Below are 27,657 nucleotides of genomic sequence, written 5' to 3' on the forward strand. Positions count from 1 at the left end.
ACATTAATGTTTTAAGCAGGATTGCAAGGGGGAAGAGGGGAAATAACACAAAAATGAAAAAGCAGACAACCCAAAAGAGACAGAGAGAGATGCAAAATGACAACATATACTCATATTCTTAAAAGAATCTTTGGTGTTAAAACTTTTAAAATTGCTGACTTTATAGGAGAAATGAAGACTGAAGGACACACAGGGACACATGCACAGATAGAGACACAGTCCAGTCATCAGTGACATCATTTTTGCGCTTAATAAAGCCAGTGGAATATGAACCTTTAGGGAGTCATCTGGTCCAACTCACCCATTTTACAAATGAGACAACTGAGTCTCAAGATTTGCTCAAATTGTGTACCTACTTAGCAGCATCAGTTCAGATCTTCTGAAGACTAGCTCCTATACCCAGCTAAATGAAAACATTTAATAACAATTTCCTCTTTCTCTGACCATCAGTGCTTTAAAGGACTTGAAGCTCTTGGTAATCACAATAGAAACATGTGCTACTGTCTTTATATCTCTCTCTGTCTCCATTTCTTCTTCCCTCTATTTTCTCTGTGGACCTGTTCTTGTTGACAACTGAGTCATATGGTTATTATTTGGCTAATCCCAATTTGAAATCTTGGCGTAGTTGCCCAATGTTAGGACTAGGATGTTGGGATGACAGCTGCTGAATGGGAAGTACTTATCTTCCTGTCAAAATTACTCACCTATAAAATAAAACACAATGTCCAGCTTCCTAGAATTCCATTTAACTCACAGGTTGGCAACTTTCAAGCTTAAGAAACTCTAGTTTTAGAGTAAGGACAGGGTACCTGCAGTGGTTTCTTGTTTGTTTTTGTTTTTTTGACGTACTGTGTCTGTCTCTTTCCCTGTTACTCCCTCTTACACTTTTGTTCCATTCTCCAAATTGCAAGGGCAATCTGGATGCTCAATCCATTCTTCACACACCGAAACCAGAGGGAGTTTCCTAAACTGCAAATCTGATCATGTTACAGCTGTGCCAGAACTCGTTGAATGGCTTCCCATTGCTCTTAGGATAAAGTTCAAACTCCTTTACATGGCTTACAAGTCCTTCGTGGTCTGACGTGAGGACCTCTCGTGCTTAACCGCTGTCTCTATATTCCAGCAGTGCTGACCGCCTTCCAGTTGTTTATTTGCACTAGGTTCCCTCTTACTTCCAGAACTTTGCATATACCTTGTTCATTGCTTGTAACACTCTTCCCTTCCCACTGTTACCCACTCATCTGAGTCTGGCTAAATTCTACTCCTTCCAGAAGGCTCAACTGATTCAAGAGGCTTCCTATGATCCCTTAGGCTTGGTGAAATTATCCTCTTTATGATCCTTTAAGGCTTTGAACTTTGTTTTAATACCACATTTTGTTGGTATCACATTTTTAATTAGCTGTCTTCTCTCCCTCCCTAAACTATAAGTCTTGTGAAGGCAAGAGATAAGTTTGCCTCCCACAGTGCCTTTCACCATACCTGGTGGAATAAATGTTTGTTGAACAAATGAATGGAAGAAATAAAATAAAGAAACTTGCTGCTCCCTACCTTAGACGACAGGGCTAATTGAATCTTACAATTGGAAGGCCTTGTAGATCGTCTGGCTCAATTTCCATTTTACAGATGGAGAAGCCAAGGTTTAGGAAGGTGAGCTGATTAGTGACCCAGTTGAGATCGTGAACCCAGGATTCTTGACTTTTGCTCTGTGTTCTCTTGTATCACATCACTGGCTCTCCAAGGTTGATTTTATCACCATAGCAGGGCTAAGAGTTAGCCTTGGTTCCAGTAAACACAAAGCTAGCCAAAGTGATTTTTTTTAGTTTTTTTTTTTTTTTCTGAGAGTTCAAGTCTAATGGTAGACAGTGGCTCTTACTGGGCTCTGGAGTGGGAAGTGGGAGATGGGGGCATGTTGTAAGTGGATTCATTACTGCCCAGTCTCAATTACATAAGTATAGTACAGAAAAAGCATTTTAGTCATTAGCAACATACATGTAAGTGCTCTCTGAAAATACCGTTTGGTAATGATTGTATTTAATCACCCAGCTTTTTAACCAAGAGTTGTGTCCTCTTTTCCCTTCTTGTGCTGTTAAATGTGCAGAGGGAGAGGATGCCAGGAACAAACAGCTGCATACCATTTTCCCTGCCCACCCCCCCAAATATATGCCTGAAATCCCACGGTCAGTAATGTATTCCTTTGACTAAAGTATTATTCGGTCTTTTCAGTTTTATTTGCAAGCATCAGTTCACCTAGGCAAGGTGACTGATGGGCAAAACACTCCAGGAGTGGGCAGGGGAGTTGGGGGACAAAGTCTGGGGACATCTGGAAGACAAAGTGAGATGAGTATGTGCTTGGGGTGAGGCTTGAATTTCCTGGACCACCATTTAGATCAGTGAAGTGAAGTGAAGTCGCTCAGTCGTGTCCAACTCTTTGCAACCCCATGGACTGTAGCCTGCCAGGCCCCTCTGTCCATAGGATTTTCCGAGCAAGAGTACTGGAGTGGGTTGCCATTCTGAATGGGCTCCAAATAAGAATTTCCAGGGTGAGTTTCTCTTTCCTGGGTTTCAGCAACAAACCAAAATAATCTGACCTTTTGTCCTCCTCCCTGCTTCCTAGGGCCTTGTCCTTTGGACTGTCTTCCCAATACCCCAAACTTGACAAGCTAAAAAGTTAGCCAGTGCTTTTCCCTGCCACCCCCACCCTCAGCAGACAGTCTTCTCCAGCCTCCCTGTCTGGTTGTCAACCTGTTGTTTGTTCCACCTCTCTCCCATGGAGAAGCGCCCTGTCCCTTCCTTGTCCATTTTAACTTTCATATATATCTCGGTCCTCATCCTGCTGCTGTCACCCCTTGCACCTCACCTCTGGCTCTTACTGCAATAATTTCCTAGCTGGTTTCCCTGATTCCAGCCTCTCTCCTTCTTCAATCCAGTCTGTGCAGGTTGCCAGATTAATCTTCCTGAACACAACTTTCATCAAATCCCTCTCCAGCTCCAGCACCCCTACTGCCTTTTGTATTCACTCCAAATGCCTTCATTTGGCTCTCGGGGCCTCTCACCTCCTGCCCTCATTCTTCCAGCGACCCTCCCTCCCCACTTCATCAACCTCGTTTCTCATTTCTCATTATTCCTTAACAGAGCCCTTCTCTTCAGCCAAGCTAATCTGCTTATCATCACCCACATCCACAATTTGTTCCTTTCTATCTCTTATTCTTTTGCACGCAATGTTCCCTCTGCCTGCAAAGCCCTTACCCTCTCAGCTCTAGGAAACTGCATCCTTGACCTTCTTAACAAGCTCCATTAAGATTTAACTTTTCCAGGAAGCCTTCCTGGAATAATTTGATCAACTCAGTTTTTTTTTTTTTTTATTAGCTCGAATCTCATGGAATTGCCAATACAGAACCATTTTTTGAGCTACAGAAACAGTAATTTCTTATGGTTCAATGTAAAACATTCCCATTATTAATTGGTATTTCTTTATATATTGCTTAAGGGACCTTCCCCCCAAATTTCTGAGTCTCTGATTGCCATAACTCTTTGAAAGCAGCATGCGTGTGTGTGCTAGGTCTCTTCAGTCATGTCCGACTCTGTGCAACCCTATGGACTGTAGCTCGCCAGGCTCCTCGGTCCATGGGATTCTCCAGGCAAGAATACAGGAGGTGGATTGCCCTGCCCTCCAAGGGATCTTTCCGACCCAGGTATCAAACCTGAGTCTCATAACTCCTGCATTGGTAGGCAGGTTCTTTACCACTAGCATCATCTGCAGAGATTATATTTTTTTTAATGGGTGCTTAATATTGGCTTTTAATAGATTTCCTTCCTTACACTACAGAGCTTCCCAGGTGGCTCAGTAGTAAAGAATCTGCCTGCCAATGCAGGAGCCACAGTAGACACAGGTTTGATCCCTGGGTTGGGAAGATCCCTTGGAAAAGGAAATGGCAACCAACTCCAGTATTCTTGGCCTGGGAAATCCCGTGGACAGAGGAGCCTGATGGGCTACAGCCCATGGGGTCACCCAGACTTGACTGGGTGACTATGCATACACTATACAGTGGCCCACATCACCATCTCTGTTGTATTGCAGTTAGGGGTGCACATGCATGTCTTGCCAACTGGTCTGTGAATTCTGCACTGGCAAAGGCAAGGTCTAATTCATCTCTGCCACTGCCTCATCCCTAGCACGGTGCCTGGTACATAATAAATCCTCAATAAATAATTGCGGAAATGAGTTGAAGGAATTGCTGCACCCTTTTGCTCTGCAAGGAACAGAGGAGGCTTGGGGATCCTCTCATCCTCAGTTAAGACCTGGAGAAATCAACTTGTGAATCCCCAAGCCCCAGCACATTCAAATTAACAGACACATGTAGATCTCAGCACACAGCAAATCCATGGCAACCAGTCTGGCAGTGCACTCGTCTTTCCCTGGAAGCTGGCCAACTGCTACTTGCAGGCTCAACAGAGCAAGAAAGCCAGCACCAGATAGTTTTTCTATTTCGAGCTTCTGTGCCCTTCCCCACACCTCTGCTGTGTCTGCCTGAATGCTCCTGGGGTGGGGAAAGTAGTATGCTTTTGCTGTGAGTAATTCCTAGATTCATAGATTCAGACCCTGGGGGCGGGAGGGCAGCACTAGCATGCCAGTCTGTCTTAATAAAAATATAAAGCAGTCAATAAAACAGCACCCTTGGAGCCCTCGAGGGCATTGCAAATGCTGTCAGTTAATTCTCCCTGGATTCATTACACAATACTTTCTTTTCAGAGTTGCTGTGGACAGCCCCTGAACTGTTGAGAGCCCCAAGGGGCAGCAGGTTACGTTCTTTTGCAGGAGACGTCTATAGCTTTGCCATCATCATGCAGGAAGTGATGGTCCGGGGCACCCCATTCTGCATGATGGATCTGCCTGCCAAAGGTAAGCAGGAGATGCGAAAAAGGTACCAGGACCCCACCATGATCCAGGTCATCAGGCCAACCTGGCTGTTGTGATTTGCCAAAAGAGTGAACACGGTCCTATGTTTGTGCTAACTGCCTGCTGGTCTGCAAACAGCCTGTGTTGTGTGCAGGTGGGACTTGGAGCCAGGGCACTTTAGGCATTTGGAAGGAAATCCCCCCACCCAAGAAGCTGGTCCTTTTCTGAACTGTGACAGAAGCCAAGAGCCTACAGGACTTTTATGTTAGTTTTTTTTTTTAGCAGCCCCCTACCAGTCCTTTCAGATACCCCCTGCCAGAGATTTCAGTGCCCCCTCCATGATGCTCCTGGATGTCAGAATCCTCCCCTTCTTTCCTTGTGACCCGCCATAGTCTTTCATCCTTATCTCCCATCAGAATCTTTGGCTACCAGGCAGAAGTTTGAGGGGAAACAGGATGCTGACATATTCTAAAAGTATGAACTCACTAGATATTAACTAATTAGGAATGGAAAAATAGTCGGCCCTGCCGACACTGCTTTAACCAAGTGATCAAGGAACATCAATATCATGTCTCCCCTGCCATAATGCACTGAGAAGGGCACAGTACCACCCTTGTGGTCTTCTTGCCCCCAAATGCATAACCTCAGTCTTACCATGAGAAAACATCAGACATAGCCCAACTGAGAGGCATTCTGACTGGTCAGTACTCATCAGAAGTATCAAAGTCATGAAAGACAGGGAAAGAATGAGGAACCATCAAAAACTGGAGGAGACTGAGACATAACAATGAAATATGATATGGATCTTGAATTGGGTTGTGAAACAAAAAAAAAGGATATTGGGGGAAAATAATGAAATTCAAATAAAGACTCTCGATTGGTAATAAGCATTGTACTGATATTAACTTCCTCTGTACTGTGGTTTTATAAGTTGTTAACATTAGGGGGAAGCTGAGTAAAGGAGATATAGGCAATTATTGTACTTTTAGTTTTTTACAACTTTTCTGGAAGTCTATATGTATTTCAAAAGACAAGATTTTAAAAATGCAAAATCAAACCAAACCTAAAATACTTAGTAGTCTTTTGCCCCAACCAAAGTTTTATTTCTACTTAAACCCCCACCCCAACAGTTCCTCATCACAAGGTCAATGAAGCCCAGTCTCCTCACATAAGACACACAGTCTGGTCCCTAGCCGCGTCTCTAGGCTTATCTTCTATCATTCCTCATGCTCCAGCTAAGCTATGTGACTGGCAGTGCCTTGAAATCACCACCATCTCTCCTACGTTGGTGCCTCCTCATGTGTTGCCTGTGCCCTCTCCCCACCTTGCCTCATCCAACTCATGTCACCTTCACTGGGAAACCTTCTCTGACCGTTTAAGTGTGGGATAGATGTCCCCTCTGCGCTGTCTTGTGCATATGTCTGCTAGAGCACTTATATTGCTGGTCCTTGTTTATCTTTCCAATTGAACTATGAGTTCCTCAAGGACATGAACCATGCTGGGCCTAAGGACAGAGGTGACCTAGTTCATTGTCAGTATCCTGACACAGGGACAAGGGAACTTGATGGTATTCTGAGAAAGAGACTGCCTGTACTAGTGAGTTGGGTGGGGCAGTTGCACTCCATAGGGTCAGTTTCCATGGAATCTATTGCACTGGGGCCAGGGTGAGAGATGTGGTGGAGAAACCATCACTGTATGGGCCAGCCTGAGTTAGCAGAGCAGAAGGTGTCATGTCACAAGGAGCAGAGGCAACAACTGAAATTCTTTCATGGAGGCTAGGTGATACTTCTTATGTGGTATAAAGCCATACTGCTGGAGGGTTATAGCCAAAGCAGGGGTAGGAAAGACACACTGGTGGTGCCAGCAAGGTTTGGTTCATGATGAGGATGTGAGAGTCAAGCGTGTGAAGAGGGGACTAGGGATAAGAAATGAGCTGAAGAAATAGTCAGGGCTTATATTTTATCCTGTGGGTAATGAAAATCCATAAAGAGATTTCAAGCAAAGAAGTGACATGGCCAAATTAATGTTTTCAGAATGGTTTGGAGAAGGCTAGGCTGGAAGCAGAGAGACCATGCAAAGTCTGATACATAGTAAATGTTCCACTCAGAGTGGAAGTCAAGCACTAGCAGCCAGGAGGATCCCAATGAAGCCCTGAATGATTTAAAGGTGTTAAGTCCCTTCCCCTAGAGACCAGGCAGGGCCCATAACCTGGGCCTTCAGTGGGGGCTAATTGGGTCTCCTGTGGGGATTGAAAGGCTTAGATATTTGGGGGTGGGTGAAAGGAGCCAGATCATTGATGCAATGAATAAATATCAAGGTCCCATTGTATAGCACAGGCTTCCCTGGTAGCTCAGTGGTAAAGAAACTGCTTGCCAGTGCAAGAGATTTGATCTCTGTGGGCTTGATCCCTGGGTCGGGAAGATCCCCTGGAGAAGGGGATGTCAACCCACTCCAATATTCTTGCCTGTAGAATTCCATGGACAGAGGAGTCTGGTGGGCTACAATCCATGGGGTCGCAAAGAGTCAGACACAACTGAGGGATTTTCATATATAATTATGATATATACCAGAAATTAACACAACATTGTAAATCAACTATATCTCAATAAAAACATAAATAACATGTAGCAGAAGCAGAACAAAGCTATGCTTAAATGATTTTTGTTATTGTTTAGTCATTAAGTCATGTCTTTGCGACCCCATGGACTGTAGGCCACCAGGACCCTATGTCCATGGGCTTTCCCAGGCAAAAATACTGGAATGGGTTGCCATTTCCTCCTCCAAGGGATTTTCCCAACCCAGGGATTGAACCTGCATCTCCTGCATTGGCAGGCAGGTTCTTTATCACTGAGCCACCAGGAAAGCCTGCTTAAATGATACCAAATACCTCAGTTAGTTATTAATAGTTTCTCACTCCCTTTCTCAACTGATTGATATAGCCTTTGCTCAGATATAATTTAGATTCAGGCCACCTAAGGAGAAAGTGAAATAGATGGCCTTTTTGTGGTTTCTCTTGCCCAACGTCATTCTTCTTGGTTAAAACTCAATTATCTTTACCAAATCTTGGTACTTTCCCCACAATTTGTAGACTTTTTTTTTTTTTTTTTTGCTTCCTGACAGAAATCATAGAAAGACTTAAGAAGCCTCCTCCAGTGTACAGACCAGTGGTTCCTCCTGAGCATGCACCCTCAGAATGTCTCCAGCTGATGAAGCAGTGCTGGGCTGAGGCTGCAGAACAACGACCAACATTTGATGAAATATTTAACCAGGTAAGGACTCTGTGAAACTTAGCACTGCCCAGAAGCCATCCTGAAGCCAGCCTACCAAAACGAACTCCTTGGGTTCTCATCATACTGTGGAAGGAACCTCTTGCAAGAGAAAAAAGCATTCATCATTGGGTTGAAGCATGGAACTGGCTATTTGAAGGCCCTTTGGTGCTGGATCATCTCCAGTATATCCCCCAAGAGCATTAGGATTCATTTTGGTCTCTCTTGTATCTGAACCTCTACTGCATACCATCCACAATCTGACCTAACTGACCTTTCAAAGATGAACTTGAACCACTGAGCATTTGCAAGGTCATGTCATTGAGACCATTAGTAGAAGGAGTAGGTGGATCCTGGAATAGATGGGGACCCTCATAGAGCCCTGTTTGCTTTGGAAACTCCAGAGAGCTCTGATGAGTATCTTGTTTAAGTGAAGCCAGATTGTTTTTGGAGGGTATGGGAAAATATGAGGAGTTTGAAAGGGTTTTCAAGATGGAAGGAAGTGCAAACATGGAGTACAAAAGCAGGAGATTCCTTTGGTTCCCAGGGAACTACTTGAGGCAATAAGCCCTGTGAGCTCAGTCATGTCTGACTCTTTGCGACCCCATGGACTGTCACCTGCAGGCTCCTCTGTCCATGGGATTTCCCAGGCAAGAATACTGGAGTGGGTTGCCATTTGCTTCTCCAGGGGACCTACCCAGGGATCAAGCCTGCGTCTCCTGCATTGACAGGCAAATTCTTTACCATTTAGCCACCTGGGAAGCCCTACTTGAGGCAATAAAGTACATGAAAAGTGATAAGCTCCCTCCTTAGGATACTGAGTTTCTAAAGAGCTTGACTCTTTCCCTAGAATTCGGGATTCACCAGGGAAAATGAGGAGCGGGGAGAGAGAGCCCGGCTAAGGGAGCCCTGCTAGGGTGCAGTTCCTATGTCAGAGCATGCACTTGAGGGCTTTGTTCAAGTGAAAGGATACCGAAACTGAGGGAGTGCTGTGTCAGCGGTGGCGGAGAGGCTTTTGAACCTGGCTGGTGTACCGCACTGAGATGCTCAGTGAGTGGCAGGTATCTGAGGTGGAAAACGGTAAGAGTTGGATTGAAAGCCTGGGGGGCCCTGAATATTAAGTCATCCATGTCCCTGGCTCAGAACACCTCCATTAGCCTGGCTGAGTCTCCTGAGGACACTCAAACAGGTGTTCAGTAGTAGTAGGGAAAAGACACAGAACCATGGAGGTCAAATTTCTGAAAACTTACCATGAGGCAGGAAGAAAAGCGTTCACCCTGGTGTTGATGCTAGAGATGTTATTTCAGAAGGCAGCACAGAAGCCGGTGATAGGAGTGCACATCATATGACCTTTAAACAGGATGGCTTGGGGCTGCCCTCACTGAAATGCCTCCCCAATCCGTGCAGCTAATCCAACTGAAATAGGAAGAGGAGGAGGCCCCCTGGGTTAGGCAATAGGGGAATTGGAAAGGTCCCCTGTAGGGGGACACAGCAACCCACTCCAGTATTCTGGCCTGGAGAATCCCATGGACAGAGGAGCCTGGCGGGCTACAGTCCATGGGGTCACATAGAGTCAGACACGACTGAGCATCTGAGCACCAAAGCATCTGAGTTTGCTCCTGCGATTACCAACAGGACCTTGGTGGACAGGTAGATACAGACCAGGCTCAGAAGGAAGCTCATAGTGTTAGCCTTGGGGCATTGAGTGCTACATAGAACACGTGTGAACCCTTATGTGTGTTAAAGGGCTCATTGGGACAGATTCCTAGGTGTTTGTCAAGCAAAATTACCCCCAGTCTTCTCTTGGTGTCAACCCAGCCTTTTGCCTGCTGAATACAGCAGTAAGGAGGGGCTACCCTTCATGAAGATTGAAGGCAGGAGGAGAAGGGGACGACAGAGGATGAGATGGTTGGACGGCCTCACCGACTCAATGGACATGAATTTGAGCAAGCTCTGGGAGTTGGTGATGGACAGGGAAGCCTGGTGTGCTGCACCATGGGGTTGCAAAGAGTCGGACACGACTGAGTGACTGAACTGAACCAATGTTATGACAAGCTCCTTGTCCCTGTAGATGAACAGGGTCCCAGGAGGGCATATTGCAAATCTGTGGCATGCAGCCACCTCTAAAGGATCAGGGGCAAGACCAGTTGAATTTTTACATGACCCTGACATGAAGGCCAAGTGTTAGGAGACACCGTTATTCTTGGGCCCCATGGTGAGAAATAAGGATAGATCTTACGATGCAGATCTTACCAGGCTTTCCTGGTGACTCAGATGGTAAGGAAAATGCCTGCAATGCAGAAGCCCTGGGCTCAATCCCTGGGTCGGGAAGATCCCCTGGAGAAGGAAATGGCAACCCACTTCAGCCTTCTTGCCTGGAGAATTCCATAGACAGAGGAGCCTGCAGGGCTACAATCCATGGGATCACAGAGTCAGACATGACTGGGTGACTAACAAACATTTTTAAAAAAATTGTAAATCTTGGGTTACATTTAAGAGGTCAAGGAACCTCCAGCTGTCCAAGAACTGGTAACATGGTGGCATTAGAAGATAAGTATAGTTTTATAGGTTGATGATCTAGAAGAGTAAAAGAGCCCTCCTCTTTCCCTTATCCCACTTCACGACTGGCCTGAGCTCCAGACCAAATCCTCTTACCTTTGAAGTGGCTACTGCTTATGTGTTAGCACCTCAGAACTGAAGGATACTGACCAGAGAGCACCTTTGCTTAGACTTGAAAGAACCAAAAGGGTAAGGGAAGAACTACTCTGGAAAAAGAGCCCTGTGAGTGGGCCAGGGTAACAGTAGAGTGAGAAGTGACTTTTCCTATTTATACCTGGGTTTACATCTCTTGCCCTGGCATTTTAGAGGAAGGAATGTGTGATAAAGGGTCTTGCTCCATCACCTCTAAGTTTAAGGAGTAAGAATTCTCTGGCTCTCTTTCTGCTTTACTTCCAGTTTAAAACTTTCAATAAAGGGAAGAAGACTAATATTATTGACTCTATGCTTCGGATGCTGGAGCAATATTCTAGCAACTTGGAAGATTTGATCCAGGAGCGAACTGAAGAGCTGGAAATTGAAAAACAGAAAACGGAAAAGCTCCTAACACAGATGCTACCACCGTATGTGTGAACACCTGAGGAGTGTGAATGCTTGTAACAGTGTGTTCTATTAAAAATACTAAAAAAAAAGTGCCCATCAGCTAACTGCTCCCTCCACGTGTCCTGTACCCTCTCTACTCCCAGTAGGTTTGAGTCACACCTTCAAATCAAAGAATTGGAAAACCCAGGGAGCAGAGCACACTTCCTGATTTTCCACTACTTGTGTATTATGCTAGTCATTTACATTTTTGGTGCCTTGGTTTTTCTGTTTGTCATTTCATGACTTTGCCTGGAAGTTGACCAATTAAAAGGAGACAGTTTTTTGAGCTCCTAGAGGGAAGTAGCTGGGTTGTTTTTCTAAGCTTTTCCTTCCTTAGAGTGAGAGCCTTATGTGTTGCTACCATTTCCAAATTTTTCAAGTCCCCTTATCATGATCTGCTAGGAGATAATCAGGGAAGTTAGTCTCCTGCAAAGGCAACCTCCTGGGAACATTTCCTGCCCCCAGGTGGGGTGGAGTGGTTCGGTCGGGGAAGCAGAGAAAGAAGGATAGAGAGTTGGAAAAAGTCCACAAAGGAACAAACCAGGACTCTCTGCTCAATGATGTATTCCAGCACCTGGCACATTGCCTGGCACATTGTAAGCACTCAATATCTGTTTGTAAGATAAATGAAAGAATGAGTGTTTGCATCCCGGTGACATTTTCTTCCTTCTCACCTACTTGGCAGTGAATTTTGGAGAAATTGTGTTCTAGCAGATGTGGCCTGGAGGGAGGCCTGTGTCCTCTGAGGAATATCTGTGTCTGCTTTTCAGATCAGTTGCTGAATCTCTCAAAAAGGGCTGCACAGTCGAACCAGAGGGCTTTGACTTGGTCACCTTGTACTTCAGTGACATTGTGGGCTTCACTACCATCTCAGCCATGAGTGAGCCCATTGAGGTGGTGGATCTTCTCAATGACCTGTACACCCTCTTTGATGCCATCATTGGCAGTCATGATGTCTACAAGGTATGTTACTTAGCAGGACAATATGTTGCAGAGAGCAATTTTGATATAGGCCCACCTGTGTGTACTCCAAAATTGAAGGAAGGATGCAATTTTATCGAATGCTGTTATTTAGGAATTAAAATTTAAATAGTATACCACTTCCATTGGTCTCCCTTTGAAAACGAAGGCCAAATAAAATGCATATAATGTCACATTTTTCAAAATAACAAGCTCAACATGGCAAGAGATTGCTGGTAAGATTTCTTTTGAGCTGTTTTCTAGAACTGGGACTAAGAAGAGATTGAAACCAAAAAGTATTATTGTTCTTCAGTTTCCAAGTACCCACAGGACAGGCACAGAAGGGCATACAAAAGTGTTAGTGTTTGGCCCATAGTTGATGACTAAGTTCATCTTGGGAAAATGTTTGTATATATAATATGTGCTGTTAAAATTTGTTTCCCTCCTTTAGGTACTGTTTTTATACAGGAGGAAACTCAACATTGGACCTGAGGCTCTCTGGGATTGCTACAGGGTAACCTAAAGCCCACCTAGTGGTCTGAGGTCTCAGGAAGTGATTAATTGTGAGGTTGTAACCTGCTGCTCCCACTTCCACCGATCCTCCAGCGTGTCACTTTCCACTATTTCTATGGTGGCAGAAGATGAGTGGAGAACAGATGACTATATTCACTCATTTCAGTGCCATGCTTCTTTCCCCTTGATTTTATGTGTTGCCCTGTCTCTAGGCAGAAAAATGACTAAAAATCTCATAGCTGCGTAGGAACATGTCCATGTTGTCTGCAACATCGAAACTTGTTTTAGTAATGGAAAAAGATGCCCCAGGCATCCCACACTTTAGACAGCTTCTCTGTCCCAGGAACCCAGCTGGAGCTAGAGAATGAGTAGCTTCATTCATTGGATCCTTCACAGTAGCCTGAAAGGTTCCAACTCTCAAATCACACACAGGGCAGTGTGTCTATCTCAGATTAGACAGGGCTCTTTCAGGTCAAGTAAAGAGCCTCAGGGCTAGGCCAAGCTGCCTAAATAGGGCTCAGAAACAGGCATCATGCCTGTCAATCAGCATGAGTTGCAAACTAATCAAGAAGCACACGTGGAAACCATGGTGGAGGAAAAATCCATGGAATCAGACTACCTGTCTTAACTTGTTGAATTCAAGCAGCCTGAAGAGAAAAACAAATCACTGAAAACTAATTCAGTTGAAATTAAAATCAAAGATGATTCAGTGTGGACAGTAACACAGCCACGGGTTTAATCAATCCAGCTGATACTGTTCAGACAATTGTTGGGGGTCTTGGGAATGAGGCTGTTAGGTATTTTGATACTTTGTGGCTGCAATAGGAAGCTAGCGGGCTGTTTTCAGGACAGAGTAGGGCTATATGAATCCAAAAATTACATCTAAGTATTCAGTCCTTTTTAATAAAAATGACACAGTACAGAGGAAATAAAAATTGAACCAGTGGTGGATCACCAAATCCGTTTGTATTTTCATTTTCTTTACCTATAAAATTGGACTCACCTCCCCTGGCACTTGATAATCTGAAGTGGAAGTGAGAAGGCTGCTGCAGAATTATGAAGTTGGTGATTTGTTTTTAGTTTCAGTTTTCCTACTACCACTGCATCTCAACCAGACCTTTTCTATGCCTCATCTACCCTTTCTGTGTCCTTATTCTGATTTATGCAACCCGTATTCCCCATACCAGCGTCACATCAAGGCCAAGAAGCACCCATGTTCCCTGTCCTTCTAATTTTCTCATCCATATCCCTGGGGTCTCCTGGGTGACTGACTCGTTAAAGCTGAATAATCAACCACCAGTCAATGATAAGAGCCAGCCAGTGAGTTTCTCCCTCCCGTACATATAGTATTTGCATTGTACCATTGCCTTCTGCTGTGTGGGCAGGCATGCTTATTTATCTGAGAGCAGGAATCTTTTTCTCAAATTGTATCAGGTAAGGGAGGTCCTGAATGGAAGCATCCTGAGGTACAAAGCCCCATAGGTGCAAAGGATCACTATAGAAAGTCATAACGTGAAGCCTACTGCCAAGTACTAAATTTTATCTGGAACTGAGTCATAGGCACAGTCCTATGGTTTATTTCAAGTCACATCAGTTTGGCTATGATGAAGATGGTGATGATGATGATGGTAATGGCTGGCACTTCTCATCCCCCAGGCAGGTTTTAATTGTTTTGACATATATTATTTTGTCCTTAAGACACTCTATGAGGTGGGTGCTCTCATTATCCCTATTTTACAGATAAGGATACTGAAGCACAGAGGGGAAAAGTTATGCGACTAAGGCCACACAGTTTGTAAAAGGTGCATCTGGGATTCCAAACAAGGCTGTGTGACTTCAGGGTTTCATGCTCTTAACCATGGTGCCCTGTGAGTGCAGTTATTTAGGAGAACATAGTTTTTGTTTTTTTTTTTTTGTCCATTTAAAAAAATTTATTCATTTTAATTAAAGGATAATTGCTTTACAATATTGTGTTGATTTCTGCCACACATCAACATGAATCAGCCATAAGTATACTTATGTCCCCTCCCTCTTGAACCTCCCTCCCACCTCCCACCCCTTCCCACCCTCTAGGTTGCTAAAGAGCCTTGGTTTAAGTTCCCTGAGTCACCCAGCAAATTCCCATTGGCTATCTATTTTACATATGTTAGTGTATATGTTTCCATATATATGTCAATATATGATATTTGTTTTTCTTTCTGACTTACTTCACTCTGTGTAATAGGCTCTAGGTTGATCCACCTTACTAGAACTGACTCAAATGTGTTCCTTTATATGACTGAGTCCATTATATATATATGTACTACAGCTTCTTTATTATATATATGTACCACAGCTTCTTTATCCACTCATCTGTCTGTGGACATCTAGGTTGCTTCCATGTTCTAGCTATTGTAAATAGTGCTCCAGTGAACACTGGGGTACATGTATCTTTTTCAGTTTTGTTTTCCTCGGGGTATATGCTTAGTAGCGGGATGGCTGGGTAATGTAGTTTTATTCCTAGTTTTTTAGGGTATCTAGGAGAACATAAAGTTTTAACTGAATGGAAACTTGTACTAGCAGTCTGACAGGCACATTTCATAGACATCCCTTCAGCTTACTTATCTTTTGGATTTACTTGCAAAGCTTCACCTTACTAGTCACTAGAAAGAGTGGATACGCTTCTGTGGGGAAGACGAGGAGCACTGAGTCACCTTTATTCACAGGTGTCCAGCTCTAACTGCCGCCTGCAAAGCAGTAGAGGGCTAGTACTGCTGCTCCTTAGAGAGACAGTGCTACGACAGGGAGCTGGCGGGAAAAGACAGTTCTCATACCTGAGGAAGCTGCAAAACTCTCATATTAGCAAGGCAAAGTAGAAGAAACAGACTGTTTCACTTCCTTCCTTTCCTTTTCCCTATATTTGCCTTAAAGCTACCCTGGCTCTTTGACCCCAAATGGTCTAGAGAAATGCTTGCTGGGAAAGCACCTTCTCCAGGGGTGCTCCCCAGTGAATATCCATGGGCAGTGCCAGAAATCTCCTCTTTCCCTTGCCCCAGGAATTATTTGGAGCCGGAGAGTTCACTAGGGCCAGACAGGAACCTGAGAAGTAACTGTAGAATCTATGAGTGTAAGACTTAAACATCAGTATTGTTAAAATAAGTTTCTTAAATGATTCTACTGTGCAGCCAGGCCTGTGAAGCACTGAGAGCCTCTTTCTGACTTCCTCACTTTACAAGAAGAACACTTAGCGTCCATCATACCCTTTAATTGTATGAAAGCTCACATGTGCATTCATGTATGCGTGCTCTCTCTCTCTCTCTCTCTCTCTCTCTCTCACACACACACACACACACACATTATTTACTTGCTAATTCTATTTCCCCTGATTTCCAGGTAGAGACCATTGGAGATGCTTACATGGTGGCCTCAGGCCTCCCAAAGAGGAATGGCATGAGGCATGCAGCCGAGATTGCAAACATGTCCCTAGACATCCTCAGCTCCGTGGGTACCTTCAAGATGCGGCACATGCCAGAGGTGCCAGTCCGGATTCGAATAGGCCTGCACTCAGGTAACAACCAGCAGCAAAAGTGGTAGAAAACATTATGCACCTCAAGGAAAGGCTGGAAACAGGAGGAAGAGGGTAGTTCTTCCCTGATTATTGGCAGCTGGGTTATCCAGGTGTCTAGTGCTGCATCATTCCTTTTTGTCTCCCCAAGTTTCCTCTCCTTCCAGCACCTGCCCTACCCCAGTGGGCAGAAGCTCTTGTTCTAAGTACCAAACCCTTCCAGTCCACCTTTCTTGTTAGAGCCAACATCTCCGTGTTTATGATACAAGACCAGCCTGCATATGTAGTATTTAAAGGATCATTCCTTTAATTTGTTGAAGTCTCAACTGCTGGAGTATTTTTTCTCCCACCTCCCTCCTCACTTGCTTGAACATCTTCAGGATGGCCCTTCATTGTACCCTTTCCATCTGTCTTTATACATTCCCAGGTATCTTCTCAGGTCTCTCATCTATTAGCTTCTACTCACCTCCTGTTTATCTTTGCTCTTCTAGGCCCCTTTTCTTCTCCCATCATTTTCACCCCTTTCCTACCATTGTGTAGAAGAATGATTGACATTTATCACGCAATTTCTTCACTATCCACTCCCTCTTTAGCCCCTTTGCCATCTGGCTTCAGCCCTCACCACTTTTCCCAGCCCTAGCCTGCCCCTATCTCTGCAGCATTTGGTATTCTTGACAATTCCCCCCCAATTGGCTTTTATGACCTGCTCCTCACTCTCTGAATGTTTCTTGTCTATTTCATATACTGGCTCCCTTAGCAATTCCTGCTCTCTAGCTGCTCCCACATTTTCTGCAAAGCTCTGAGCTGCGATCTCCTTGCTCTCTGTATGTCCTGACCTTGAATTCATTTCTCAGCTCACTCCAAACTGGCTTTCATTTTTTACCGTTGTCTGATAATCTCATCTGTCTTTGTCTGTGTGCATGCTCAGTTGTGTCCGACTCTTTGTGACCCCAGGGACTGTAGCCTGCCAGGCTCCTCTGTCCATGGAATATTTCAGGCAAGAATACTGGGCTGGGTTGGCATTTCTTTCTCCAGGGGATCTTCCACATTCAGGGATCAAACCTGCATCCTTTGTACCTTCTGCACTGGCAGGCAGATTCTTCACCACTGTGCCACCTGGAAAGCCTTCTGTCTTTATCTATATTGATATGTCCCAGGGTTCTGTCCTTCATCCACTGTTTCTCTCCCCTACTATGCTCTTCTGGGTGATCTCATCCATGTCTGTGGTTTAACTACCACTTGTGTACTGATGACTTCCAACTCCACAACTTCAACACCTGTCTTCTCCCTTAAGCTTCAGCCCTGTATATCAGTCTTACTGCTGACATTTCCATTTGAATGTTCCACACGGACATCAGACCAACACATCCAAAACAGAGTGACTTTCTACCCATATAAATGATCTCCTCTTCCTGTATTTGTTTTCTATTTCAGTTGGTGTCACTACCATTCACCTAGTTATTCCAGTTAGTATTAAGAGTCATCCTCCTTGACTCTGCCCTCACTCTGATCTTCACCATTCAACCAATTACTAAGTCTTACCTTTTCAATATTTACATTCAATATTTACATTTTACCTTTTCAATATTTCTTGATTCTGTCTTGTTTCTTCTTGACTGTCACTACTCAAGTCTAGGCCACCAGTATCTCTTGCCTGGATCACTGCAATAACATCTTCTTGCTTCCACTCTTGCTTCTTTCTATCCATCCTTCTCATAGTTATTATCATAATCTATCTTTGCTTGCCTGTCCATCCATTAAACTATAAGCTCCTTGATGGCAGGAATCATATCTTACTCATGTTTATATCCTGAGTGCTTAGCACATAGATGATTTTCATTACTTTTCTTTTAAACAGGAGCCTTCATCTCTCATTGCTGCTTCAGTTTCACATTAACAACTCCCCTCGGCACAACTCTTCTTGGATGATTTACCATTACTTCAAATCTTGCATTTCTGAAACTTCAAGTCATCTTTTCCCACAAACCAGCATAAGTTCACAAGCCCACATGCTGATTTTCTCATGGTTGTCAATCAGACAGTCAACATGTCTGTTGGTTCTCCTTCTCTAATGTCTTTCTCTTTTATCACTCCTTTTTGCCCTCTATCACCACCTCCTTTCCAGTACCTACAACTTTGTGCTTGAGTTACTGCAATAGTCACTTAACTGTTTTCCCTGGTTTTACTTTCTCCCCTTTCAGTGCATTCTATACACTGATGTGAGAAAAAAAAGAAAAAGAATTTTCATCATGTAATTCCCTGCTCAGAATTCTCTAGTGGTTCAAGGTCCACCATCTTGTACAACCCAATAACCAATCTTATCTCTAGTTTCTCCCTAGGCACCTGAACTAAGCAGACTGCTTTCTATAAGAGCTTCCCAAAATTCCAAATTCAATCCCAACCACAAACCTTTGATTTTTGTCCCTTTTCTCCTACTCAAATCCAACTCACTCATCAAGATCTAAATCAAATCCTACCTTCTCCATTGGATCTTTTCGGACTGAACCATGCCTTAATAAGCAACCCCTCTCCCATTTTCTAAACTATTAGAGCACTTCTGCCTGTACCATTTATCTTGCCTCAACCGTACATTGTCTTGGATTGTTGCTTAATTGCTTCTGGTTTGGTAGTCTCCTCTCTTCGATTAAGCTCTAAATTCCTACAGAACTGAGACTACATGATACATTTCTTTTTTATTCCCTTTGGTGCCTAGTTCAGTGCTCAGTGAATGCTTCTTAATGGGTGAGACATGAATTATAATGAGAAACATAACTTTTGTAGTTTTCTTTTTAACTTTTATTCTTACAAATGAATGTTCAGAAGGAATTTTTTAGAGCAAAAATAATTATTTTGTGTGTGCATGCTTAGTTGCTCAGTCATGTCTGACTCTATGCGACCCCATGGACTGTAGCCTGCCAGGCTCCTCTGTCCATGGGGATTCTCCAGGCAAGAATAATGGAGTGAGTTGCCATGCCCTCCTCCAGGGGATCTTCCCAACCCGGGGTTCAAACCCAGGTCTCTCGCATTGCAGGCGAATTCTTTACCATCTGAGTGACCAGGGAAGCCCTTCTCTAACTCAGGAAACAGCAAAAAGATAATGCTAAACAATTTTCACTTAGAACAGAGACAAGAAAGGTGAAGCTGGAGACATTTCTAGATCTTTTTGAACTAGATTTTCAGTATGGTTGCTAAAATTTCTTTCAAGTAATGTTCATTCTCTGAACAGTTTTCATGGTTGTATTAAAACATAAAAGCAAAAACCATTCTAAGGGCAAATAGAAAATATTCTCAGATTATCTTTATATACTACCCTTCCATGCCCCTAACACAAATGATTGAATGTCAACTATACTTCTTTTCAGATTTTCCAACTGTCTTAGCAATAATTCTCTTTATAGACACAACTTGGGAGACATATAGCCCCATGGATACCTCCTTCCAACCCTAAGGCACAAGAAAGACTCACATTTTCCCCTTGAAACAAACATGCTTGGATTCTGAATCCCTGCCCAGGCTTTCCTGATTGGGTTTAATGCTTGGTTGTCCATATTGACAGATATAAGCATCTTGGGTGTAACTGTTACTTGGAACAAAGGCATCAATTAGAAGGGTAATCATTTCTGCATTGTCATAAATTTGCTTTCTTGTAGGGCAAAGAGTTCATTACTCACCGTAAGACTTCCTTCAGAGTCCCAGAGCTATTTAGTGGCAACTTTTTTTTCCATTTATTTTTATTAGTTGGAGGCTAATTACTTTACAATATTGTAGTGGGTTTTGTCATACATTGACATGAATCAGCCATGGAGTTACATGTATTCCAAGTGGCAACTTTAATCTTTCTTGCAGCTACATTCCTTCCCTTGGCAGTGTCCCTCTATTAGCATTGGATCATACCTGTTGACTATAATCCTGATTACCTGTGCTCCTCTATAGGGCCGGTTGTTGCTGGAGTGGTGGGCCTCACCATGCCCAGATACTGCTTGTTTGGAGACACTGTGAACACAGCTTCTCGGATGGAATCAACAGGGTTACGTGAGTACCTCTAGAGGAATGAATGGGATGGTAATCTCCTGCTACTGGGAAAGTGATTCTTTCTCAAGAGAGGGGAAAGAGAGCAGAGATGTTTGAATGTTTCAGAGAATTGTTAAAAGGTAATTTGAGAATCTTAAGGGGATGTAACACACAGGTTTTTGTCTCTAATGGCAAACCAGTAGGGGGTGATGTTGGACTGAACATGTACCTTTTTTGTTTTGGAAATGAAGCTGTAGCTAGGTGACACTGAAACAGCCAGCAATTTGATCAAAACAACAACAAAAAAATCCTTTGGGTAAAGGAAAAAATTGGCCAGCCTGGTGGGTTTGTGGGCATCATATTGAAAAAAGAAATAAGAAAGGCACTGACATTTTTAGTTTTTCAACTAGTTTGTAGAGACACACCCAGAGTCAACTACCTCCCAACCAGCTGATGTTTCCTGCTTTAGTCCTCTTTTGAACTAGTTAGGACCCCAGGAGGTCTGGCTTCATCAAAGCACCCTCAAATTTAGCTAGCAATAATTCTTCAATCTGAGGAGCTTGGAATTCTGAAATAATTTCAACTTGCCTGTATATAAAACTCTTAGCTTCTATCAAACCAGATATGGTATCTTAGGTGCCATTTCTCCCCCATTGCTTTGAGAAGAAAGCTATACAAACCATTATGCCATTTGTCTGTGGCTGACAACACTTTCTTGTTTATTTCCTATCACTCTTAAGGCAATGTCAGAATCACAATGTGCTTTACCTATATCATAGTTAGGCAAAGTGATTTGTTCAAGCTAATATAAAAAAACAGAGACAACAATAGATTTTATGTACAGTTTTCACGGATTACATATTAGAAAAAATCACTTACGCCCTTAGCAACCCTGGCTCTGGCAGCTACTAAGCAAGACAAGCTCTTCTCAAACTTCAGCAGTGTATGCAACCTAGTCCCTGATGATATGGTGGCTTATATCACAGTGGGTGGTGCCCTGTCTGACCCCACGTCTCATCACTCATGTGCAGAAACAGGCCTGTACAATAGGTCCAGTCTTAGTCAATCTAGCCCGTGCAGCCATGATAAAGGAGGCAGCACGGAACTTAGAAGTTGTTGTCAGAATAAATTTTCTGACATCTGGCAAAGTCTTCAAATGCCACAGACATGGCAGAGTCCATGGGAGTAGTCATCCAGGAACTGCTGCAGGCGTATAAATTTGCTCTGGAAGTGCAACCCAAGAGGAAGTGAAACTGGCACAGTAGTCTGGACTGATGTAAGCCTGTAGAACAGTGAAGTCATATTCTGGTCTGCACCAGGGAGACTCCACACATTATGTTGGAAATACAGAGCTGAGAGCGGAGAGTGGATTTTCAGATTCAGCCAGCACCTTGTCCATTGATCAGATAGGAAGTAGAAAATGGAGTGAATCACGCACCGCAGATGTATATGAAGCACTGACTCTGTAAGGAAGGCATTGTGAGGGATATAGAGAAGTATACATATGTAGTCTCTGCACTACAGAAACTGGTTAGAGTGCTTTTCTGGAAGCTAAAGACTGTGACTGAAGCATGACATTAAGTGCTACTCCTGACTGAAGACCTGTAAAGAGGTAGCTTCTAAGTTCGTGTTGAATATGAGATTAGGACGCATCATAGGTCTATTTTTAAAAAATCAGTTTCATCAACACCTCTTTTATGCTCAGTTGAATCTGCTGATTCTAAAATGGAAGTGACTAGTGACCCAGCCCTGGAGTGATCTTCCTTGCCACACAACTGGATGGTGGTTGGAATCAGCTATCTCTCTGTGTTGAACTGTGTGTTCGCCATCAGTAGGATTATTCTATTGAGATATTCCCTCATGACCAGATGCTAGTGGAATGTCACACATAGGGCTAGCTAGGGACACACTAGGTGACTTTTAAGAACCATTTGGAGTGGAGGTTTGGGGATGACCATGAAGTAGTGAGGAAGACACAAATGACAATACTGAGCTGTCAAGAGAAGGAAAGTCATTGTAGAAGACAGCAAAAATTTCTTGCGGTTCTTTTCACTCATGCCATGTACTCGGATTATACTCAGATTCTAAAAGAATTATTGGGAACATTGTAAAGCAAATATACTCCAACAAAAAGTAATAAATGAAAGAAAAAGAATTATTAGGTTAGCTGATAAGTTTTCCAGTAAATCTTATGCAAAAACCCAAACGAACTTTTTGGCCAGCCTCAATACTTTCTCAAGTGTGTGTGGGACTGTCTTGGACTTTTATTGACCACTCAGCCTGAACAAGATCTTACTTCCCAGGAAGACAGTTTTCAGGACAGTTAAGGATCCTACCTCAGTTAAATGATTGCTCTTCACCAAAGAATTACACTTAATTTCTGAATAGACATTTTAGTCATAGTTCCCCAGTCTCTTATCCTAAGTTGGTGTTAGTTGGAAAATCATTCATTTATGTGTGTACACAGCTAGAGGCATCTGCCAAAAAAGATAGCTATAGATGTAGTCACCACACAATGTTGGCAGAGGTCTTTTCTCTGCCATTCTCATCTCATTTCTCATCAATTTCTCATTGATGTCTCATTTTAAGTATAGCAGTGTTGAAAGATAGTTGGATGAATATGTATGGAAAAGATACCCTTTTGTCTCTTAAGTAGGATATGCCAACCTTGAGGGCTCAGCCCCAGCAGCAGCCTGTGAGACTGTAACTTCCCTCAGAGGAGGTCACATTTCAGCTGAGGGCAAGTAGTGGTTACTGTTTTCTTCATCTCAACAATTTCTATTGCATGGCCTTTCATCTGAGATAGTAGACTAGGAGGCTGATAGGTGCTACAGCTAATGCTTTATTTGGGCCTGGTGAGGAAGACCATCCCTTCCCCTTACCTCCTCCTGTGAAACCCTAACTAAAGCATACTCTCTCTCTCAGGGATTCTGCTTAGGGTCTCGTCCATTTAGAAGTGGGAGCATTTATGACATTAATATTCTGTCACTGATTTTACCTGAAAGGACTCAGAGTCATGCCTCTCTTGCTTTTGCAGCTTATCGCATTCACGTCAGTCATAGCACAGTGACAATTCTTCGAACCCTGGGTGAAGGCTATGAAGTGGAGCTTCGAGGAAGAACAGAGCTCAAGGTATAATGTCCTTTTGTTTTTTGAGTCAAACCACTTGGACACACCTGCTTCTGGAGAGGTCGTGGTCTGCTGAAAGAGTTTACCTGGGTGTTTGAGACTCAGAGCTGTAATTCGGGCAGGATTAATTCCATGTGTGGTTCCCCAAAGATCATTCCCTTTGCCTCAGTTTTCATCTCTTTAAAATATGGCTGCAGTGAGAAGGATTGTTAAAAGTCCCTCTGCATTTTTCAGACTGTGAGTTGCATTTTTCTCTCTTAAAAAATTGCCCAGAATTTTGCATTATTATTTACATTGTCTGACTTCCATCTCATTTAGTATCTGGCAGTGCCAGGTGTTGTTCAATAAACTACACTACTGGGGAGTTTGGATTTTCTGTCCTTTGGCTTGGTGGCCCTCCTTTCACATTTTTCATCCACAGCATCAATCCCCTGTGTACAGAGAAGCTTTATGTATTTCCCCAAGGACCAGGAAGAATGAAGTCAGTTCTGATGAAAGACAAACATAGCACCTTTTCTTTGTGAGAACTATCAATTGATCTAGGATTCAGGGTTAGACTAATCTCTCTCTTTTTCACCATTTCCTCTGGATGGCCCTAGGGCCCCTGGTGGTCCCAGCTGTAAGAGACTCTAGAGGTTTGATCATTTAATGCCTTCAAATTTCAGATGAAGAGCCAAGGCCCAAAATGGTGAAGTAATTTGATCAGGGTCACATAGTCAATTGACAGCAGAGTCAAGCCATAACCCAGGAAGCCTGACTTCTCCTTCATTAATCTTTCTCTTTTAAAATAATGTTTATTTATTTATTTTTGTCTGTGCTAGGTGTTTGTTACTTTCTCTAGTTGTGGCGAGTTGGGGCTACTCTTCATTGCAGCATGTGGGCTTTTCATTTCGGTGGCTTCTCTTGTGTAGCATGGGATCTAGGGAATGTGGGCTCAATAGTTGAGGCTCCCCAGCTCTAAAACACAGGCTCAATAGTTGTGGCACATGGGCTTAGTTGCCCTTCTGCATGTGGGATCTTCCCAGACCAGAGATTGAACCCATGTCTCCTGCATTGGCAGGCAAATTCGTTTCCACTGAGCCACCAGGGAATCCCTAGTAGTCTTTCTATGATACCATTGTGCATGAAAATTATTTTCTCAGTGATTATTCTCTGTGTGTAGTTGCTCAGTCAAGTTTGACTCTTTGTGACCCTATGGACTATAGCCCACCAGGCTCCTCGGTCCATGGGGATTCTCCAGGCAAGAATACTGGAGAGGGTTGCCATTCCTTCCTCCAGGGGATCTTCCCAACCTAGGGATCAAACCCAGGTCTCCCTCATTGCAGGCGGATTATTTACTGTTTGAGCCATCAAGGAAGCCCAAATCTCCGGCAAAGCAAAATCTGGGCACTGAGTGATGCATAATTTGTTTCTGTCACTGGTATGCCTTCCCCAAATGGTTGCATTTTACATATAAAGGAATTTCAGAAGTCGAAGATCGAAAGGCCTGATTATAGTTGATCAGTTAATTCCTTCTATGGCTAATCCTAGATTGTCCCTTCCAATAGATCCTTAATGTCTTCTAGCAGGGGAAATAGATCACTTATTAGGGGACAGAGGTTTCTTTCCCACCTCTGCAGAGAACACAAAGATATGATGGAGTGGTGATATTACATGGGCAATGAATCAAGTCACCCAAGGCTTTTGTGATCCCTCTATATATTTGGTCATTTCTCAGCAGAGGAGGACAAAGGTGGCTTAGTTTCCTGAAGCACTTGCCTCCCTATGTTACTAAACACAAATTCCCTCATTTAAGAGAGAACTTAAGGGCTGAAGAGGTGCCACTTTATGCAACTGAAAAGGAAAAATATGCCGTCACCACCCGCCCCCCCCCCCCCCCCCCCAGATTTTTATTGCCTCTTGCCATACTGGTTAGGAATAATCACACCTTTGGGTGGTTCACAGACAAAAGCAGGACTACTTCAAAAGGGCCTTTTGCAAGTCATAGTTTCCCCTATCCCAGGGAATATGCAGGAAGAGGCAGCAAGAGGCTGCCCCCTAAGGCCAGCCACATCAAGCCTTGGCTATTGGGTTATCAGGGGCTACCTGAGGAAGAGAGATTGAGAGGGAGATACTGAGAGAGAAGTGAGGTTGCCCCAGGGGAAAGGAAGGACCAGCGAGAAGAAAGATAAGGATGGGAAGTAAGACCCAAAGGAAGGAAGGAAGGAAGAAGAGGGGAGATCTTTTCTGTCTCTGAGCCTCCACCTCCCCACCAGGGAAAGGTATTGACTATCACCTAGTAGGGACTGGGGGACAGAGGATTCCTTGTCCCTTGAGGATATGCAATATATTCCAGCACACTTCAAAAACTCTGTTTCAATATTTCCACCCCTCATCCACTCTGTGCTGCTGGAAAGCATGAATTGCTCTAGTACATGGGTCAGAAGGACCATATTTGATGGGGAGCCAGGTGTGATTTCAAAGTTGATGGCCAAAAGCATCCTCTCCTTCCAGCTGGCTGATGCTTAAAATTCCTCCATCAGAGCCTCTTCTCTTAAGCTCAAGGCTTGGCGCCATCATCAACAACACTCTCCTCCGCCAACCCCATCCCCTCTCCATTGGAGTGATGACGCTTTAAGTTGTTTCTCTTAGTGGGATCAAAGATGTGGGTTGGGTTGGCTGAGAGAAGAAAATACAGAGCAGTTGAGTAATTGGGTGGGTGAGGGGTACAAAGAGAGACACCAAAATAAGGAAGCTTAGAAGAAGACACATTGAGAGATGAGAAGCCCATGCTCTCTAGGAAGTTGTCCCACTGTCCACTCCAACCCCCTCTTGTACTGGGCTGTGCTTAGTCGCTCAGTCGTGTCCAACTATTTGCGACCCCATGAACTATAGCCTACTAGGATCCTCTGTCCATGGGGATTCTCCAGGTAAGAATACTGGAGTGGGTTGCCATGCCCTCCTCCAGGGGATCTTCCCAACTCAGGGATTGAACCCAGGTCCCCTGCACTGCAGGCAGATTCTTCACTGTCTGAGCCACCAGGGAAGCCCAGGAATACTGGAGTGGGTAGCCTATCACTTCTTCAGGGGATGTTTCTGACCCAGGAATCAAACCAGGGTCTCCTGCATTGCAGGCGGATTCTTTACCAGCTGAGCTACCACAGTGGCACAAAAATCATCAGTGCTTAACTGGCTATTTCTTTTTTTTGCAGTATTTTTCTCCAAGTAGCCTGGTGATAAGTCATCTTATTACCTCGTCTCTTACATGAATGAGTCCTGCTTCACTTATCATTTTCCTGACAAGTTTGAAGCTCCTTGTTGAGACTTTGTATATATCTAGGCTTATCACATGCTTTTGCCAGGACTTCTCAGGTAGATTTACATTCTAAAAAGATTTTCCCAAATGGTTGTTCTCAGGTGGTTTCTGTTGTCTTTGCCAGAGGTGGACATTTACACACCAGCAATTGAACTAAACAGTAATGAAGTTGTATTGACAGAGTCATGAAGGTCAGAAGGTCTGGTCTGTAATTCTTGTCCCATCGATGACTCAACGTGTCACATTGGACAAGTAACTTTATCTTCCCTGTGCTTCCATTTCTCAACATAGAGTCCCCTTCTGACCTGTGATTATCAGGAAACTCATTAATTGCAAGCTTTAAAATTACCAACAGCTGCTTTTTGGTCGCTAGACCTGCCCCTTGACTCCAGTGTGTGGGAAAAGCTATGCAGTGGAGAGGGAAGAACATTTAAACTTTGGCGTCTACATGTAAACTAGACTTATTGTGATCCTGAAACTAACATAATTGTTTGTTTGTTGTTCAGTCGCTCAGTTGCTCTTCGCAACACCACGGACTGCAGCACACTCAACTTCCCTGTCCTCCACTACCTTATATGTCAATTCCACCTCCATAAAATATAGAAAGTCATAGTAAAAAATAAATAAAGTTTATAGTCTAGCAGAGTTGGGATCAAAGTCCCACCTATGCCAAGTCATTTTATAATGATAAACAAGGGCCCCATTTGCAGAATGAAGTTAATAATAAACCTGTTTTCCAGAGTTTTTATGAGGATTAAATAAGACAGGAGATGTCTTAAAAGTGTCGGGCCAAAGGAAGGTGCTATTATTTGGGAGGTCTCTGGGACTGCCTAGGGATTGATACTGAGTCAAAGAGTTCGCTTTAGGCTTTAGTTGTTGCTTACTTGTTTCCCCACTCTCTCTC

General features: G+C 43.7%; 1 protein-coding gene across 1 annotated transcript in view; it reads left to right on the plus strand.

Moving 5' to 3' along the window:
• GUCY2F (guanylate cyclase 2F, retinal) overlaps positions 1 to 27,657 on the plus strand; it is a 90,194-nt gene that overhangs the window by 60,241 nt on the left and 2,296 nt on the right. Inside the window, exons 10-16 of the mRNA XM_065916472.1 lie at positions 4,751 to 4,900; positions 8,018 to 8,166; positions 11,119 to 11,282; positions 12,072 to 12,264; positions 16,147 to 16,321; positions 20,252 to 20,350; positions 23,367 to 23,461. Of these exons, the coding sequence (XP_065772544.1) occupies positions 4,751 to 4,900; positions 8,018 to 8,166; positions 11,119 to 11,282; positions 12,072 to 12,264; positions 16,147 to 16,321; positions 20,252 to 20,350; positions 23,367 to 23,461 (1,025 nt within the window). The remainder of the gene's footprint in view (positions 1 to 4,750; positions 4,901 to 8,017; positions 8,167 to 11,118; positions 11,283 to 12,071; positions 12,265 to 16,146; positions 16,322 to 20,251; positions 20,351 to 23,366; positions 23,462 to 27,657) is intronic.

This window comes from Muntiacus reevesi, chromosome X, assembly GCF_963930625.1.
Source record: "Muntiacus reevesi chromosome X, mMunRee1.1, whole genome shotgun sequence".
Taxonomy (NCBI): domain Eukaryota; kingdom Metazoa; phylum Chordata; class Mammalia; order Artiodactyla; family Cervidae; genus Muntiacus; species Muntiacus reevesi.